The sequence below is a fragment of the Aegilops tauschii genome, chromosome 1 (assembly GCF_002575655.3).
Source record: "Aegilops tauschii subsp. strangulata cultivar AL8/78 chromosome 1, Aet v6.0, whole genome shotgun sequence".
Classification (NCBI taxonomy): Eukaryota; Viridiplantae; Streptophyta; class Magnoliopsida; order Poales; family Poaceae; genus Aegilops; species Aegilops tauschii.
Window position 1 is genome coordinate 187,426,496 of NC_053035.3, and position 15,446 is coordinate 187,441,941.

General features: G+C 40.5%; 1 protein-coding gene and 1 long non-coding RNA gene across 3 annotated transcripts; both read left to right on the top strand.

Annotated features, from left to right (window-relative positions):
* Positions 1-6,414: 6,414 nt before the first annotated feature.
* Positions 6,415-10,988, top strand: LOC109740764 (uncharacterized). Of its 2 annotated transcripts, none has more exons than XR_005770086.3 (4): positions 6,415-6,845; positions 7,001-7,067; positions 7,633-7,794; positions 9,448-10,988. It is a non-coding gene; the product is annotated as an uncharacterized lncRNA (long non-coding RNA). The 2 variants fall into 2 exon arrangements; XR_002227416.4 differs by having other exon boundaries at positions 10,556-10,988.
* Positions 10,989-13,106: 2,118 nt separating this feature from the next.
* Positions 13,107-14,604, top strand: LOC123495067 (protein FAR1-RELATED SEQUENCE 5-like). Its single transcript, XM_045231812.1, has 2 exons — positions 13,107-13,573; positions 13,689-14,604. Exons 1-2 carry the CDS (start codon positions 13,107-13,109, stop codon positions 14,602-14,604), a joined length of 1,383 nt encoding a protein of 460 aa, XP_045087747.1.
* Positions 14,605-15,446: the final 842 nt, after the last annotated feature.

A 15,446-nucleotide genomic window follows, 5' to 3' on the forward strand; every position in this document is an offset into this window, starting at 1 on the left:
GCTCCTTTATATACGGGGACAGGGGGGCACCTCTAGACACACAAGTTGATCAGTTGATCTATTCCAGCCATGTGCGGTGCCCCCCTCCACCATATTCCACCTCGGTCATATCGTAGCAGTGCTTAGGCGAGGCCCTGCGTCGGTAGCAACATCATCACCGTCACCACGCCGTCGTGCTGACGAAACTCTCCCGTAGAGCTCTGCTGGATCGGAGTTCGCGGGACGTCATCGAGCTGAACGTGTGCTGAACTCGGAGGTGTCGTACGTTCGGTACTTGAATCGGTCGGATTGTGAAGACGTACGACTACATCAACCGCGTTGTGCTAACGCTTCCGCTTTCGGTCTACGAGGGTACGTGGACTACACTCTCCCCTCTCGTTGCTATGCATCACCATGATCCTGTGTGTGCGTAGGAATTTTTTTGAAATTACTACGTTCCCCAACAGTCTCGCCATAGTATTGATTCTTGGAATAAGTTCAAAGATGCTTTTATTACTAAGTATTTTCCGCTCGCAAAAATTATTTCCCTTAGAACCCAGATCATGAATTTCAAGCATCTTGAACATGAGCATGTTGCACAATCTTGGGAAAGGATGAAAATGATGCTAAGGAAATGCCCAACTAATGGGTTAAATCTTTGGATGATCATACAATATTTTTATGCGGGGTTGAATTTCGTTTCTCGTAATCTTTTAGATTCCACCGCGGGTGGTACTTTTATGGAAATTACTTTGGGTGAAGCCACAAAATTGCTTGATAATATTATGGAAAATTATTCGCAATGGCATACCGAAAGAGCTCCTACTAGTAAAAAGGTTAATTCTGTTGAAGAAATTTCTTCTTTGAGTGAAAAAGTTAATGCTCTTATGAAGTTGGTTGCTAATAAAAGTTCTCCTATTGATTTTAATGATGTGCCTTTGTCTACTTTGATTGAGCAAAATAGTGACGCCATAGATGTGAATTTTATCTCGCGAAATAATTTCAATAACAATGCTTATAGAGGTAATTTTAATCCTAGGCCTTTTCCTAGTAATTCCTCTAATAATTATGGTAATTCCTATGGTAATCCTTCTTATAATAATAGGAACACCTCTGATCTTGAGAATAATATTAAAGAATTTATCAACACTCAAAAAGTTTTCAATGCTACAATGGAAGAAAAGTTGAATAAGATTGATGATTTGTCTAGAAGTGTTGATAGAATTTCTCATGATGTAGAAAATCTCAAGATGAAAATTTTTGTGCCTAAAGCTGAGGAATCAATTAAAGCTCTTTATGTTTCTATGGATGAAAGTAAGAAAAGAATCGCTATGCTTAGAGCTAGAAGAGAATTTTTAGAAAAGGCTTTTTCTAGTGATTGCTTTCATAAAAGTGATGAAGATCTTAAAATGATTGGAGTTTCTTTTATTGATTCCTTGTTTAGTAAAATTAATATTGATGAAAAAGGGACTGAAGAAGAGTCAACTTTATCTAGAAGGCATCCCGATAATTTGGAGGGTGAAAATCTTGTTAAGAAAATTAATAAAAGTGGGTTTGAAGAGGTCAAAACTTTAACTAGTGATGTGCCCACTCTTTTGAATTACAAAGACTTTAATTATGATAGTTGATCTTTGATTGATTGTATTTCTTTGTTGCAGTCCATGATAAATTCACCCCATGCTTATGAACAAAATAAAGCTTTTACTAAACATATTGTTGGTACCATGATGAAAGCTTTGGAAGAAAAGTTGGAATTAAAAGTTTCAATTCCTAGAAAATTACATGATGAGTGGGAACCTACTATCAAAGTCAAGATTAAAAATTATGAGTATTTTGCTTTATGTGACTTGGGTGCTAGTGTTTCTACAATTCCGAAATCTTTATGTGATGTGCTTGGTCTTACCAATATTGAAGAATGTTCTTTAAATTTGCACTTGGCGGATTCTACTATTAAAAAGCCTATGGGAAGAATTAATGATGTTCTTATTCTTGCAAATAGGAATTATGTGCCCATAGATTTTATTGTTCTTGATATTGATTGCAATCCGTCTTGTCCAATTATTCTTGGTAGACCGTTTTTACGTACTATTGGTGCCGTGATTGATATGAAAGAAGGCAATCTTAAGTTTCAATTTCCACTAAGGAAGGGTATGGAACACTTCCCTAGAACAAGTATTAGGCCACCATATGAATCAACCATGAGGGCATCATATGGATCTAGAAACAAGGATGAAAACACTTAGATCATTTGCATTATGCCTAGCTAGGGGCATAAAACGATAGCGCTTGTTGGGAGGCAACCCAATGAATAAAATTTATTTTTGTCTTTTGCTTTCTGTTCTTGAGTGTTTGCACAACTATGCTACTATTATGATTATGTTTTTTGTGTTTTAATTAGTGTTTGTGCCAAGCAAAGCCTTTAGGATCATATTGGGTGATAGTTGATTTGATCTTGCTGAAAAACAGAAACTTTCGCGCTCACAAAAATAATTCTCATTTTTAACAGAAGCGTGATAAAATACCAATTATTTTTGTAGAAGAATAATATACAAATTGCTCACGTGGTCCTAATTTTTCAGAATTTTTGGAGTTTCAGAAGTATTCAAAATATCCAGATTGCTACAGATTGTTCTGTTTTTGACAGATTTTGTTTTCTTTGCGTTGTGTGCTTGTTTTGATGATTCTATGGTTTTCTTTCAAGAGTTTTTGCCATAGAAAAGTTGGAATACAGTAGATATAATGCAAAAATAAAATATGAATGGGTTTGCAACAGTATTATAGTAGTGATTTGTTTTCTTATACTAAGGGATCCCACGAAGGTTTTGTTGAGTTTTGTGTGATTGAAGTTTTCAAGTTTTGGGTGATGTTACGATGGATGAAGGAATAAGAAGTAAGAAGAGTCTAAGCTTGGGGATGCCCATGGCACCCCAAGCTATTATCCAAAGAGAAGCAAGCAACTAAGCTTGGGGATGCCCCGAGTGGCATCTGCTCTTTCTTCTAACGACCATCGGTATTTTACTCGAAGCTATATTTTTATTCGTTACATACTATGAGTTTTGCTTGGAGTGTCTTGTATGATATGAGTCTTTGCTTGTTTTGATTTTTGTTTTTAGTCTTGAATCCTTGCTGGACACACCTATTCGAGAGAGCCAAAATTATGCCATGACTTGTTAGAATTGCTCTCTATGCTTCACTTAAATCTTTATTTGCTATGGAATTGCTCTAGTGCTTCACTTATATCATTTTGAGCACGGTGTGCTTTAGTATTTTTTGAAGAAATGCACTCTTGCTTCACTTAGATTTATTTGAGAGTTGGTAATTTTTTAAGAAATTCTCTCTTGCTGCACTTAAATTGATTTGAGAGAAAGAAATATTATGCTCATGATCTTCACTTGTATTTGGTTGAGCTTATCAAAAGCAACACATGAAAATTAGTCTCAAAGTGATATATATCCAAGGAGGATATAATAAAAACTTTCATGAAGATCATTGGACAAAATAAACTTAATTCCTTGTAATGGTTTTGAGATATGATGATGTGATATGTGAGTCATGTTGATGAGTAATTATGCTTTAGTAAGAATATTTGTGTTAAGGTTTATGATTCCCTATGCAAGCACGAAAGTCAATAGTTATGCAATGAAATTACATCCTACTTGTGGTGCATTATTCGGTGTTAGTTATGCTTAATGCTCGCTTATGAGATTTTTTGTTTCTTGGTTGGTCGCTTCTCAATCTTTTGCTAGCCTTCATTTTGCATTAAGTATCATCACTACTTGTGCATCCAAAATCCTTTAAACCAGTTTTGCCACATGAGTCCACCATACCTACCTATATGCGGTATTATTTTGCCGTTCAAAGCAAATTGGTATGTGCCATCTCTAATTTTCAAAATAATTTTCTATTTTGTGTGTTCGTACCGCTCATGAAACGGTAGGGGGCGGCTAATATATTTCCATGCTAGATATGTTATTCTCACGATGAGTGTTTATTCACTTGTCATTTCATGAGAGTAAGGCAAAGGTATTAGGGATGCCCAGTCCCAAAATGAAAAATGAATTTACTTTATGTTGTCAAATAATAAATTCCTTGGAAAGTGTTGGTATGGAAGGCACCCGTGGATACGGCTAGCCATGGAAAGTGAAAGTATGGTTGAAAAAGGAATAAACTTTAATTTCTGTTTGGGAACCTCCTATGATATATCTATCATGGAAAGTATTGGGAACTACTCGATCGTTCTCGTTGACAGGAAAAGCATGCCTCCCAGAATGTTTTTATCTCTATCTTTTTCGCTTTGAGCTCTGGCACCTCTACAAATCCCTACTTGCCTCCGTGAAGGGCCTTTCTTTTACTTTATGCAATTTTTATTTTATTTGAGTCTCCATCTTCTCTTATAAAGCACCAACTAAGGGGCACTATGATCGTACTTGAGCATTGGGTGTAGCTAATATGCGAGTGTGTTTCATGAATGGATCAATGATTGAGCATAATGGGGTAGGGATAACTTATTTTAGCGTTGATATTTTGAAAGACATGGTTGCTTGTTGATATGCTTGAGTATTAAAGTCATCATGTCAAAACTAGACTATTGATTTCAACCATATAAAAGTCCAAATGTCCATGCTATAAAGAAAATAATACGTGATGACATGTTAGGCAGTATTCCACATCAAAAATTCTGTTTTTAACATTTACCTACCCGAGGACGATCAGGAATTAAGCTTGGGGATGCTGATACGTCTCCAGCGTATCTAAATTTTTTGATTGTTCCACGCTGTTACATTATCATTCTTTGATGTTTTACAATCATTTTATATCACTTTTTGGTACTAACCTATTGACATAGTGCCAGGTGCCAGTTGCTGTTTTCTGCATGTTTTTTACATCGCAGGAAATCAATACCAAATGGAGTCCAAATGCAGCGAAACTTTTTGTGGATTTTTTTGGACCAGAAGACATCCAGTGGGCCAAAGAAGTACCGAAGAGGGAGCCCGAGGTGAGCACAAGACACCAGGGCGCGCCTAGAGGCCCAGGCGCGCCCTGGTGGGTTGTGCCCACCTCGGAGGCCTTCCGAACCGCCTCTTTGCTCTATAAATACCCCGATATTCCAGAAACCCTAGGGGAGCCAACGAAAATCAATTCCAATCGCCGCAAGTTCCAGAACCACCATATCCAATCTAGACACCATCACGGAGGGGTTCATCATGTCCATTGGTGCCTCTCCGATGATGTGTGAGTAGTCTTCTGTAGACCTGCGGGTCCGTAGTTAGTAGCTAGATGGCTTCCTCTCTCTCTTTTGATTCTCAATACAATGGTCTCTTGGAGATCCATATGATGTAACTCTTTTTGCGGTGTGTTTGTTGGGATCCGATGAACTTTGAGTTTATGATCAGATCTATCTTTTTATCCATAAAAGTTATTTGAGTCCTTTTTGAACTCTTATATGCATGATTGCTTATAGCCTCGTATTTATTCTCTGATATTTGGGTTTTGTTTGGCCAACTTGATCTATTTATCTTGAAATGGGAAGAGGTTCTTTGTGATGGGTTCGATCTTACGGTGCTTGATCCCAGTGACAGAAGGGGAACCGACACGTATGTATCGTTGCCATTAAGGATAACAAGACGGGGTCTATTTCTACATAAATAGTTGTTGTCTACATCATGTCATCGTTCTTATTGCATTACTCCATTTTTCCATGAACTTAATACACTAGATGCATGCTGGATAGCGGTCGATGTGTGGAGTAATAGTAGTAGATGCAGGCAGGAGTCGGTCTATTAATCTTGGACGTGAAGCCTATATAATGATTATTGTCTGTATATCGTCATGATTATTTGAAGTTTTATCAATTTTCCAACAGTAATTCGTTTACCCACCGTTTGCTATTTTTTCTTTTTAGAAACCACTAGTGAAATCTACGGCCCCGAGGTCTCTTCTTTAATATATTTGCCTTTGCGATCTATTTTTATTTGCTTTTATTTTCAGATCTATATTTCCAAAAACCCAAAAATACCGTGCTGCACTTTATTTTATTTGGCGATCTATTTATCAAATTATTACAACTTTCTCACGTACACTTGCCAATTTCTGGCGCCGTTACCCGAAAAGGATTGACCACCCCTTTAACACGTCGGGCTGCGAGTATTTGTTATTTGTGTGCAGGTGCCGTTCACATAGTGTTGCGTGGTTCTTCTACTGGTTCGATAATCTTGGTCTCATCACTGAGGCAAATACCTACCGTTACTGTGCTGCATCATCCCTTCCTTTTTGGAAAATACCGACGTAGTTCTAGCAGACATCAGCACCTACCTATGCCACTATGACGGGTGGCCCAGATTGGAGGCTGGTCCCACATGTCGGCGGGTTGCCTATTGATTGGGTCAGCCTAGGGAACGTACTTTGGCCCAATACGCTCGTCCCGCGGCGCGCGCGACGTGTGTGCTGCAGCAGCGTGGTTTGATGAGAGATTTCCGTGGCGCCACCCAAAGTCCCCTCTTTCCTCTCCCCAATCTCTGTAGCCGCCACACCGGTCCTCCTCCATCCTCTCTCCCTCCCTCCCTCGTCAGCCACGAGACCCACCGCCTCCTTCCTCTCCGCCGTGACGTTTCGTTCTCTTGTCCTCCGGAGCTCCTCTCATGTCGTCATGCTCGCGCAAAGCACCGCGTCCACCCAACCATCTTTGCTGCGCAAGGCGGCCGGAGGACGAACAACGGCGGTCCGAGCTCCGCTGCCTCCATCCATGTCTCATCCTCCTCTTGCGCGCCGGCCGACCGGAGGCTGCCTCCTGGTGGGTGGTAGGTGCGAGCGATGACGCTGGAGGCCAGATCTGGAAGCTTAGCTAATGCAGCACCGTGACAACTTCGGTAAGAAAAACATGTGTCTGGTTCTGTTCTGTGTGCTTTTTTTATGCCATGCTCCACCAATATATAAAGGTTTTATGTCCGATTCATAGACATCCTTCCCGTACAAAATCTCTCTCTCTTCGTCTAACTATCTCGTTTTGCCTTTGAGATTGCAGATGCGAGCACTAGGTGTTTGTTTAAATGCTCAAGGAGGACTGTTCAGGGGAGGACGACAGCTTTCAGGTGGAGCACCGTATGTTCTCTTATCAGTACGAGATGCCAAATGTTAGTTAAGTTCATGATTTGTGCCTTTTGTTCTCACATAAGTGCCATTAATTTATTATGATTCCTGGAGCTAGCTTGTACACATGGACATAGGATTGAGATTTGCCTACTGTAAGAGTATGACCATACATGATTTAGGACATGCATTTAGCAGAGCAGCATGGTTAAAGAAACAGTCAGATTAGCATGCTACTTCATAACTAATATTTTCTAGGAACAATCAACTCATGTCCTGCAAAACAGTACACACATGCATGCAATTTGATCTATGTACACAAGTTGCTGGTTAACACAGAGTACATAAGTGGTTAAAGAGCTACCAACAGAGCATGCGATTCATGTTAATTAACTGAACAATGCTCGTGCAGCTCTGAAGCTAAGTTTTGGGAGATTGTGAGGTCTAGGAGAATCCGGACAGGGAATATGCACACCACCACTCTACTCTACTAGAATCATACAATTTGGACTGCATGCCTTAATTAGTTATGATGGAATTAAGGAAGTGTGTTTGTGCGAGCAATAGGTAACATGTCAAGCGAGGGTGTAATAGAGAATATGAAGCAGGAGCTGGTCATGCTGCTGCTCAAGGAGGAAGAGGAGGTGAAGGCGACACAGAGGAGCTTGCCATAGCTGCTCGCCAGCTCCGGGAATTCCTCCTTCCAGAAGCACAACGCCATGTCCTAGAGTATGTTCACGTACTTCTATCTGCCTAATACATGCAAGCAGTGACTGATCCATGCATGTATGTATATAAACTGACAATTATATGTGATTGATTAATTAACTAAAACTTGAGAGGGTAAAAGGACAAGTGTTTTCAAATGGAGGATATACTATACGTGCAGCTAATTATGTACACATCTCAAGATTTATAGTGCAATTTTTGTGGGGCAGGTTAAAGAGCCCATGTTAGTTTGCTTGATTTATTTATGTTCAAAAGGGACAATACAATGCTCTTTGAGTTAAGTTTTTTTTTAATATTTTGAGTACTCCTTTAGTATTTATCAAACTGAGGCATGACTGCTGTGTGCACTTCTTACTGAAGATGATCCTGGTATATTTGCTTTCAGAAAAGAAAGAGACAGCTCCATGTGCACTTCTTAGCATTATATCAACTAGCAAATATGCCCGTGCGTTGCAACGGGAAAAAATTAAGCATATGTAATATGGTTAGTGAGTTCAACCATCTTTAATTATTGAAGGAACTTACATAAGGTGAGTTGATTCTAAGTAAATCCATATGAATCCATTAAAACTGTGCACATTAGGTATTAGACCAGATGCGCATTTCGAACTGGGTCATTTCTTGTGCATCTCAGTGAAAAAAATTATCATGGGAAAGTCATGGATAAAGGGTAACCTTTTTTCGGATAAATAACACAAACTAATGAAAGTATGTAAACAAATAATAATTATCCATCATCTCACAACTTGAAAAAAAATGGTACGGCATGTATGTTCGACCAGACACGAGGGAGGCGATAGATCAATCAAAAATTCATTCCTCCTTGGTGTTGCATTGTCCACCTATAGTGCTTCCTCACATCCCTACTTTCCGATGCCGCAAGGGCCAAATGCCGAGCTCCTCAAGATTTCGGACTTGCAGAACCGAAGCAAGGGTTCCCATAAATAATAAACTAAAATAAATTTATCATAATAAAATCGCTGTTATAAAGGATTCAAGTATGATGAAAATATGCATCTATGTTTACTTCCCTTATACAGCCCCTCTTTTAGGTGCATGGGGCATCCGTTACACATGGGGCAGCTTTTTTTTGGGTGCATGGGTCATCCGTAACACATGGCGCGGCCTTTTTTTTACGTGCATGCATGGGGCAGCCGTTTCTAGATGTGCGGAGATTAGTATTTGCGTTTATAGTGAGCAGTGGTCTGGTCTGCCTTCCGAATTTATTTTATTTTTTGAGAAACCCCGCTCCTCCTATAATACAGAAGTTTCCTATGTTTGCACACAATCACAAGCCATATCAGTTGGTTAGTCCGCTGTGCACACTTCCTGCCAACCTTGGTTTGAGACCTCATGAGCGCAATTTTTTCCCTTTTTGTTTTACAAAACGGACAACGTACAAAAAAACATAAAAGGACGACGTACAAAAGGACCCGATGACCAAAAAAAGTGGAGAAACAATCCTCCCTTTAATATTAGGTAAAGAATGGAGTGAATAGGGTTATATATCATCATATCTGCATACATAATATCTTCTATAATTATTTACCGATGTAGGCTCCTGTTGTTAGATGGTGAACTTATGCTCTTTTATGCCAAGTAGTTAAATTTATGTGCACCTTCTTAAGTGTTTACTTGTTTCTGCTTTTATAGTATGGCTTGGTGGACCGAGGCCCTGCTGTGGAAAAAGATCCTGATATGTTCGACCATGCCGCCTTTATGACCTATTAATGTGTTTTGAGCATGTGACAATTGTTTTCTCAAATTTACGTGGTCTATCTTAGATTAGTAGTAATCCTTCTCTATGTTTCTGTAATTTCAGTTCCTTATGTTTGCCTTTAGAAATTTCCTTTGCATATCCTGTTTTCTGCACATCCCTCTTGTGGCCTGTTGTAATGGTCTAATGAACAGCCATATCATGATATGATTGCATCGTTGCATGATAGTGTACCATATGCTCATGCATTTGTTTTCTTACCGATGTTGTCCTAATGAGTTGGCTGGCTTACATGTAGTCTGCTGTAAAGGTCTACTTGTTTCAGGTAGCATTGCTTTCTGGAATACATTATTGGAACTTGGTAACCTTCCCTGGTTATAGTCAGCAAGACAAGAAGAACATACTTGTGTATGAGTTCATGCACAACGAAAGGAGCACCTTAGCTGATGTTAAATTTTCTCTTTGGAATCAACAACACACTGTTGTATATACACGTGTGATTCTTTCGCAGTAAAACTTTGCCTGTGCAGTTGTATTTTGCTGATTCAGGTTGTCTTAGCCTGCAACACTACGTCTAGGTTACGAATGAAAACTTGGAATTACCTAATAGGTGCATACATGAACTATTGATGGTGTGAATAGAAACAACGGCATTGGCGCAGACGCTTGGTGACCTTCACGTTGTTCCTCCAAGGCAGGCCATGAGTGATGGCAGCCGTGAGGTCAGCGTTGCTAGGAAATAGGGAAAGGCTGCTGCCAATTATGCAAGATACACACATAGTTTGTGTTTGCTGTTTACATGTCAGTTTTTTACCATTTGAACTGTCTTTTATAGACAGTATAGTTCACAAAAAAGAAACTTTTGATAAAGCATATATGGGTTTGCAGTAGACCATTCTAGACCATATTTCTTGAATACATAGTTTATAGTATTTTCTGGTTTTAAATATATGAGATTGCCCATCTTAGTTAGTGGCACTGCTATGCTTCACAGTATACAATGCTTGCATGCCAATATAATCATAAGTGTTTTTTCGTTTTCAGGTGTTCTTAATATGGTGGGTGATTGAAGCGAAAGCATGAGGAGCAGTTCAAAGGGCGGATGGAGCATGTGACTTATGTGGAAATAACAAATTTTCTTTTAGATGATTTGAGTGTATGCTGATGCGTGAAAGTCAAATCATTTGGATTCCCAACTAGCCTATTGTGTGTGTTCAATATTTTGTTGCGCATTGACAAAATGTTTTCAGTGCCCGAGTGCGCAAGTTGAATTTTGAAACATATGAGAGGATAACCCTGCAAAAGGGAATTTGCCCTTTATGAAGGTTCGGGCTTGCTGTTGTAATTAAAAGTAGGAGATTTATATATACCTATAATAGAATAATTCCTCAAGCTAAAGGCTTCTGTAACATGTAACATATGAACTTTGTTTGTGCTAATAATTTTCCAGCCATAGTAAAAGGCTATGTTGCACAGGTATTTTGGGTTTGGGCAGTGATCTGCGCCGGCGCACCGGCCCAACAGCGTCCGATGCGGTTAGCGTGAACCGTTAGATCTGCGCGCGAGTGTGTACCGAACCAACCGTTGCAGCAAAAAAAGAACAGTTTTGTTGCAACCGTTGTACGAATAGCCACAAAGAGAAAAACAGGGGAGCTGGATCCCCCGCGTCTGCCCGTCCCCGATCCGCGGCGGCGGCGGCTGGATCCGCCAGTTTTAAGTTCCCCATGGCCGAATCACGTCGAGGAGGGGCTCCCCCATCTATCAAGCGGCCTTGGAATTGCTTCAATCATGTCTTACATCCGTAATGACCTCCTTGCCTTCATGGATTTGGGCTCGAGCTCCGCTGCCGTTCATGGCCGAAGTCCCCTGAGGCGGCAAGGCCTTGGTGGTAGTGGACCGGTGCTGCAACGGTACTACAACCCTGATGTGGTCTTCCAAGATGCAGCACGGCATGGCCGGGATGAAATTGATCTGGTATGAATTCCAATTGCAAATCGTAGATCCTTTTGTTCACAAAAAAAGTTGCAACCTTTGATTTCAATTGATGAGCGTGAGATTAAAAAGAGATGTTCTCAACATACTTGTGTTTGATTTTTGTGTAATGTTTCTGAGATGTTGTCAATTAATGCAAGCATCTTCCTGCTGTCTGCTAGTAAAATGTTACAAGTATGTGTTGCACTTGCTACATGCGTCTTGCTTGATGTTGCATGCTACATCCTAAAATGCTGCATGCAGGAATTGTTTTGGAATTGTGATTGACATGTTGCGTCCACTTTTTTTGTTCGCGCTTTTTGCATGTTTTTTCAGGCAGAAAAAAATGACTTGGGTGCTGATTTTGTTGCAGAATGTTGCTGTGGAGCCATCAATTTTCCTTGATGATGATATGCAAAATGTTGCGCACGAAGAAGAAGATGATGGAATTGATCTGAATGGTACTCCGGGAAATGATAGTGACGATTCGTTGCATCTGAACACGGATGGTGTAGCTCCAAATCATGGCAATGCCCGTGTGGCTAGTGACAATGCCAATGGAAATGCTGCAACACTTGTTGACGAACCAGATGAAGAAATATCATCACAGCCAGTTGTCCCTTTTCTTGAAATGGTTTTTGACAATGTTGAAGAAGCTCAGCGTGTTTACAATGAATATGCCTCGAAGATGGGCTTTGGAACTCGCATTGTGACATCAAAGCATAGTAGGAAAAATAGCTCGGAGCATAAGCGCATTCTAATCTGTAGAGTTTTTGAGTGCGTACACTCACGGAAAAATCCTTCGAAGAATGTTGGTGGTAGCATTTCTGACGGGGCTGCAACAAATCAGTGTGAAGATGTTGATATGAGCTATTCCAGTAACAAAAAATCTGCAAGCAAACAAGCTGGCATCTATATGGATGTGAGTGACAAGAGGATAAGAAACCGGTTGGAGCGGTATGATTGCAAGGCTCGTATGGGTGTTAACCTCAAAAACGGTAGCTGGGTTGTGACAGTTTTTGAGGCCGATCACACACACCGGCTGATTTTGCAAAGGGGGCGTCGGAGATTTTGCCGCTCTCACAGAAAGATCCCGGATGCAGACATGCAGTACATCACTTCACTGCACTATCGCAACATATCAACGGCTAATATGATGGGCTTGCTTGGAGATGCACGGTGTTGCGATCCAAGGAGTTTGCCGTACGTGAAGACTGATGTGACAAATGCAAGAGCAAAGCTGCGAAGGGGCCTGTCAGAGCGAGATTTGGAGCTAACAATCGAGTACTTTGAGAGAAGACAAGTGGAGACTCCCAACTTCTTTTTCTCGAAGCTATAAGAAGATGGAGCTGTTAGGGCGCTTTTCTGGGTTGATGGGAGAACAAGGGCCTTGTATCCAAAGTACAAAGATTGTGTGTTTTTCGACACCACATTCTGCACAAATCGCTACAACTTGCCCTTTGCTCCGATTGTTGGCATTAACAACCACACACATACTGTTTGCTTGGGGTGCGCTTTGTTGCCTGATGAGACCATCGAAACTTTCAAGTGGGTCTTCGAGCAATGGATGTTGGCAATGAATAACGAGCATCCGTTGAACATTATGACTGATCAAGACCAGGCAATGGCTAAAGCCATCTCAATGGTATTTCCAGATTCAACACACAGATGTTGCAAGTGGCACGTCTTCCGGGTTGCAAGGACGAAACTAGGGAAGATGCTGGGCAAGGATGAGCCTTTTGCTGAAGCATTCTATGGTTGCATCAATGATTCAGATACCGTTGAGGAGTTTGAAGAACGGTGGAAGCAGATGGTTGAGTCATTTGGTGTGGCTGATAAGAAACACCTCAAGAACATGTGGGACAGCAGGGAGATGTGGGCTCCTGTGTACTTTAGGAATAAGTTCTTCCCATTCACAGGAACAACTGGGCGGTCCGAGGGCCTGAATTCCTACTTCAAGACTTTAAATCATCATGGAGACTCGGTTTGGACATTTGTCCAGCAGTTTGAGCTTTGCCAGGAGCTAATGCTTGATCGTGAAGACAATGCTGGCTTCATCAATGAAGCGGCGAGGCCGCCACTCTGGGGAAAGTAAGTCCAAAGTCATGTAGCATTTTTTTTAGTTTTCCAGTACAGTGGGGTTGCAGCATTTCTTTGAAACATATGTAGCAATTCTTATTGATGTTGGAAGCTTTTTTGTTTGCAGTTACAACATTGAAAAGCAAGCTGCAGATTTCTATACCAGAGAGGTATTTTCCAAGTTTCAAAAAATGTTGGCTAAATCAACAGGCTATGGTCTGCAATATCAGCTGCAAGGGTTACACGGTGTCGTCTGGTTTCGCATTGTTGCAAATTATGGCGTCAACCCTAAAGTGTACACGGTGCGTGTTGCCCCTAAAGATCAGACATACATGTGCACCTGCAACATGTTTGAGATGTGTGGGCTGATCTGCCCACATATCATCCGTGTCATGGTGCACCTGAACGTGCAAACGATACCTGCGACTTACATGCTTCCAAGATGGTCTAAGAGAGCAACCGACCTTGCGCCTGAACCGGGCGATGGGCATAGAGCTATGCATTTCGGCGTCCCCACGACAAACACCCTAAAGTTTAACTCTCTATGCCGGAAGTTTGGGAAACTCGCTTCTGATGCATGCTTCAATGATGAAGCTTATAGTTTTGTCTCTGGGCTAATTGATCAGGGTAGTGTTGGGGTTGCTGCAATAAAAGCTAGAGCAACTGATGGGGTTGCAGGAGACGAAGAAGCCCGAGGTCATGCAGAAAATGCACAAGTCTCAGGGGGTCCAAGTACAGGTCAGCGGGATCCACCCCCCGTAGGACTGCGGAACCCACCAAAGTCAGCAAAGAAAGGGAGGCCAAAAGAGAAAGAGAAGCGCAGGAAGCCACTAATTGAGATTCGAGAAGATGAAATGAAGAAGAAAGCAAAGAAGGACGCAGCGAAAACGAAGAAAGCTCCAAAGCCAAGGGAAAAGAAGACTCCATGCAAATATTGTGAAGATGAAGATCACAACGTGAAGGATTGCCAACTCCTTGCAGCTTTTCTTGCTGCGAGTGCGAGCGCGAAAGCTCCGGGCGTCGAAACAATCCTTACACTTTAGGATATTTTCATGAGGAAAAAAAAGATGAATTGCCTTGTAACACCCCATGACTTATGATAAAAAAAGTTGTGTTGACTAGCTGTGAATGTTTGTTTTGTGGGATTGCAACATATTACTACATGTGTGGTTTGAAAAAAAGCAGAATGTTCCTTTTTACAAGAGTTGATTTAAAATAATTCTTATTGTTATATGTTTGTGAGAGCTTACTTTTTGTAGTATGATGGTGCCAATATTTGTAGAATTTTGTTGTAAAAAAAGCAGAATGTGGGTTTTTCCTTATTTTTTTTAGAATATTACTCAATGGTTGTTGTAACCACAACTTGATCCATGTTTATAATGAACATGTTTTAAGCTTTTGAAAAGCATGGGGTAAGCTTTTTGAAAACATGGTTGAAGCTTCTGTAAACAAGGTTGCAGCTTTTAGGAAACATGTTTGAAGCTTTTGAAAAACATGGTTGAAGCTTTTGGAAAACATGGTTGAAACTTTTTCAAAATATGGTTGCAGCTTTTAGGAAACATGGTTGAAGCTTTTTAAAACATGGTTGTAGCAAAATAACAAGTTTGAAAAGGAAAAATCCTTGAATGATTTAAAGTGTTGATTTAGCTGTACAGCAAAAGTTGGGAAAGGAAGCTTATTTACATTATGCTTCCAGCAAAAATATTGTAGGGATGTAGCTAATTTGCAGGTAAAAATGTATATTTTGGCTCTGCAACAAATCTAACAGAAGGTTGTAGCTATTTCCTGTGAGCTTCCAGCAATTTAAGTGTGTGACAAAAGTAGCATTCACATATTATTTTTTCAGAAAATATGTTTTGAGGGGAAAAATGCACATAGATTCCCT

Coding starts and splice junctions, on each gene's coding strand:
- LOC123495067 (XM_045231812.1), top strand. CDS start 13,107: ATGGCTAAAGCCATCTCAATGGTATTTCCAGATTCAACACACAGATGT. Junction 13,574..13,688: donor AGGCCGCCACTCTGGGGAAA/GTAAGTCCAAAG, acceptor TTTTGTTTGCAG/TTACAACATTGAAAAGCAAG.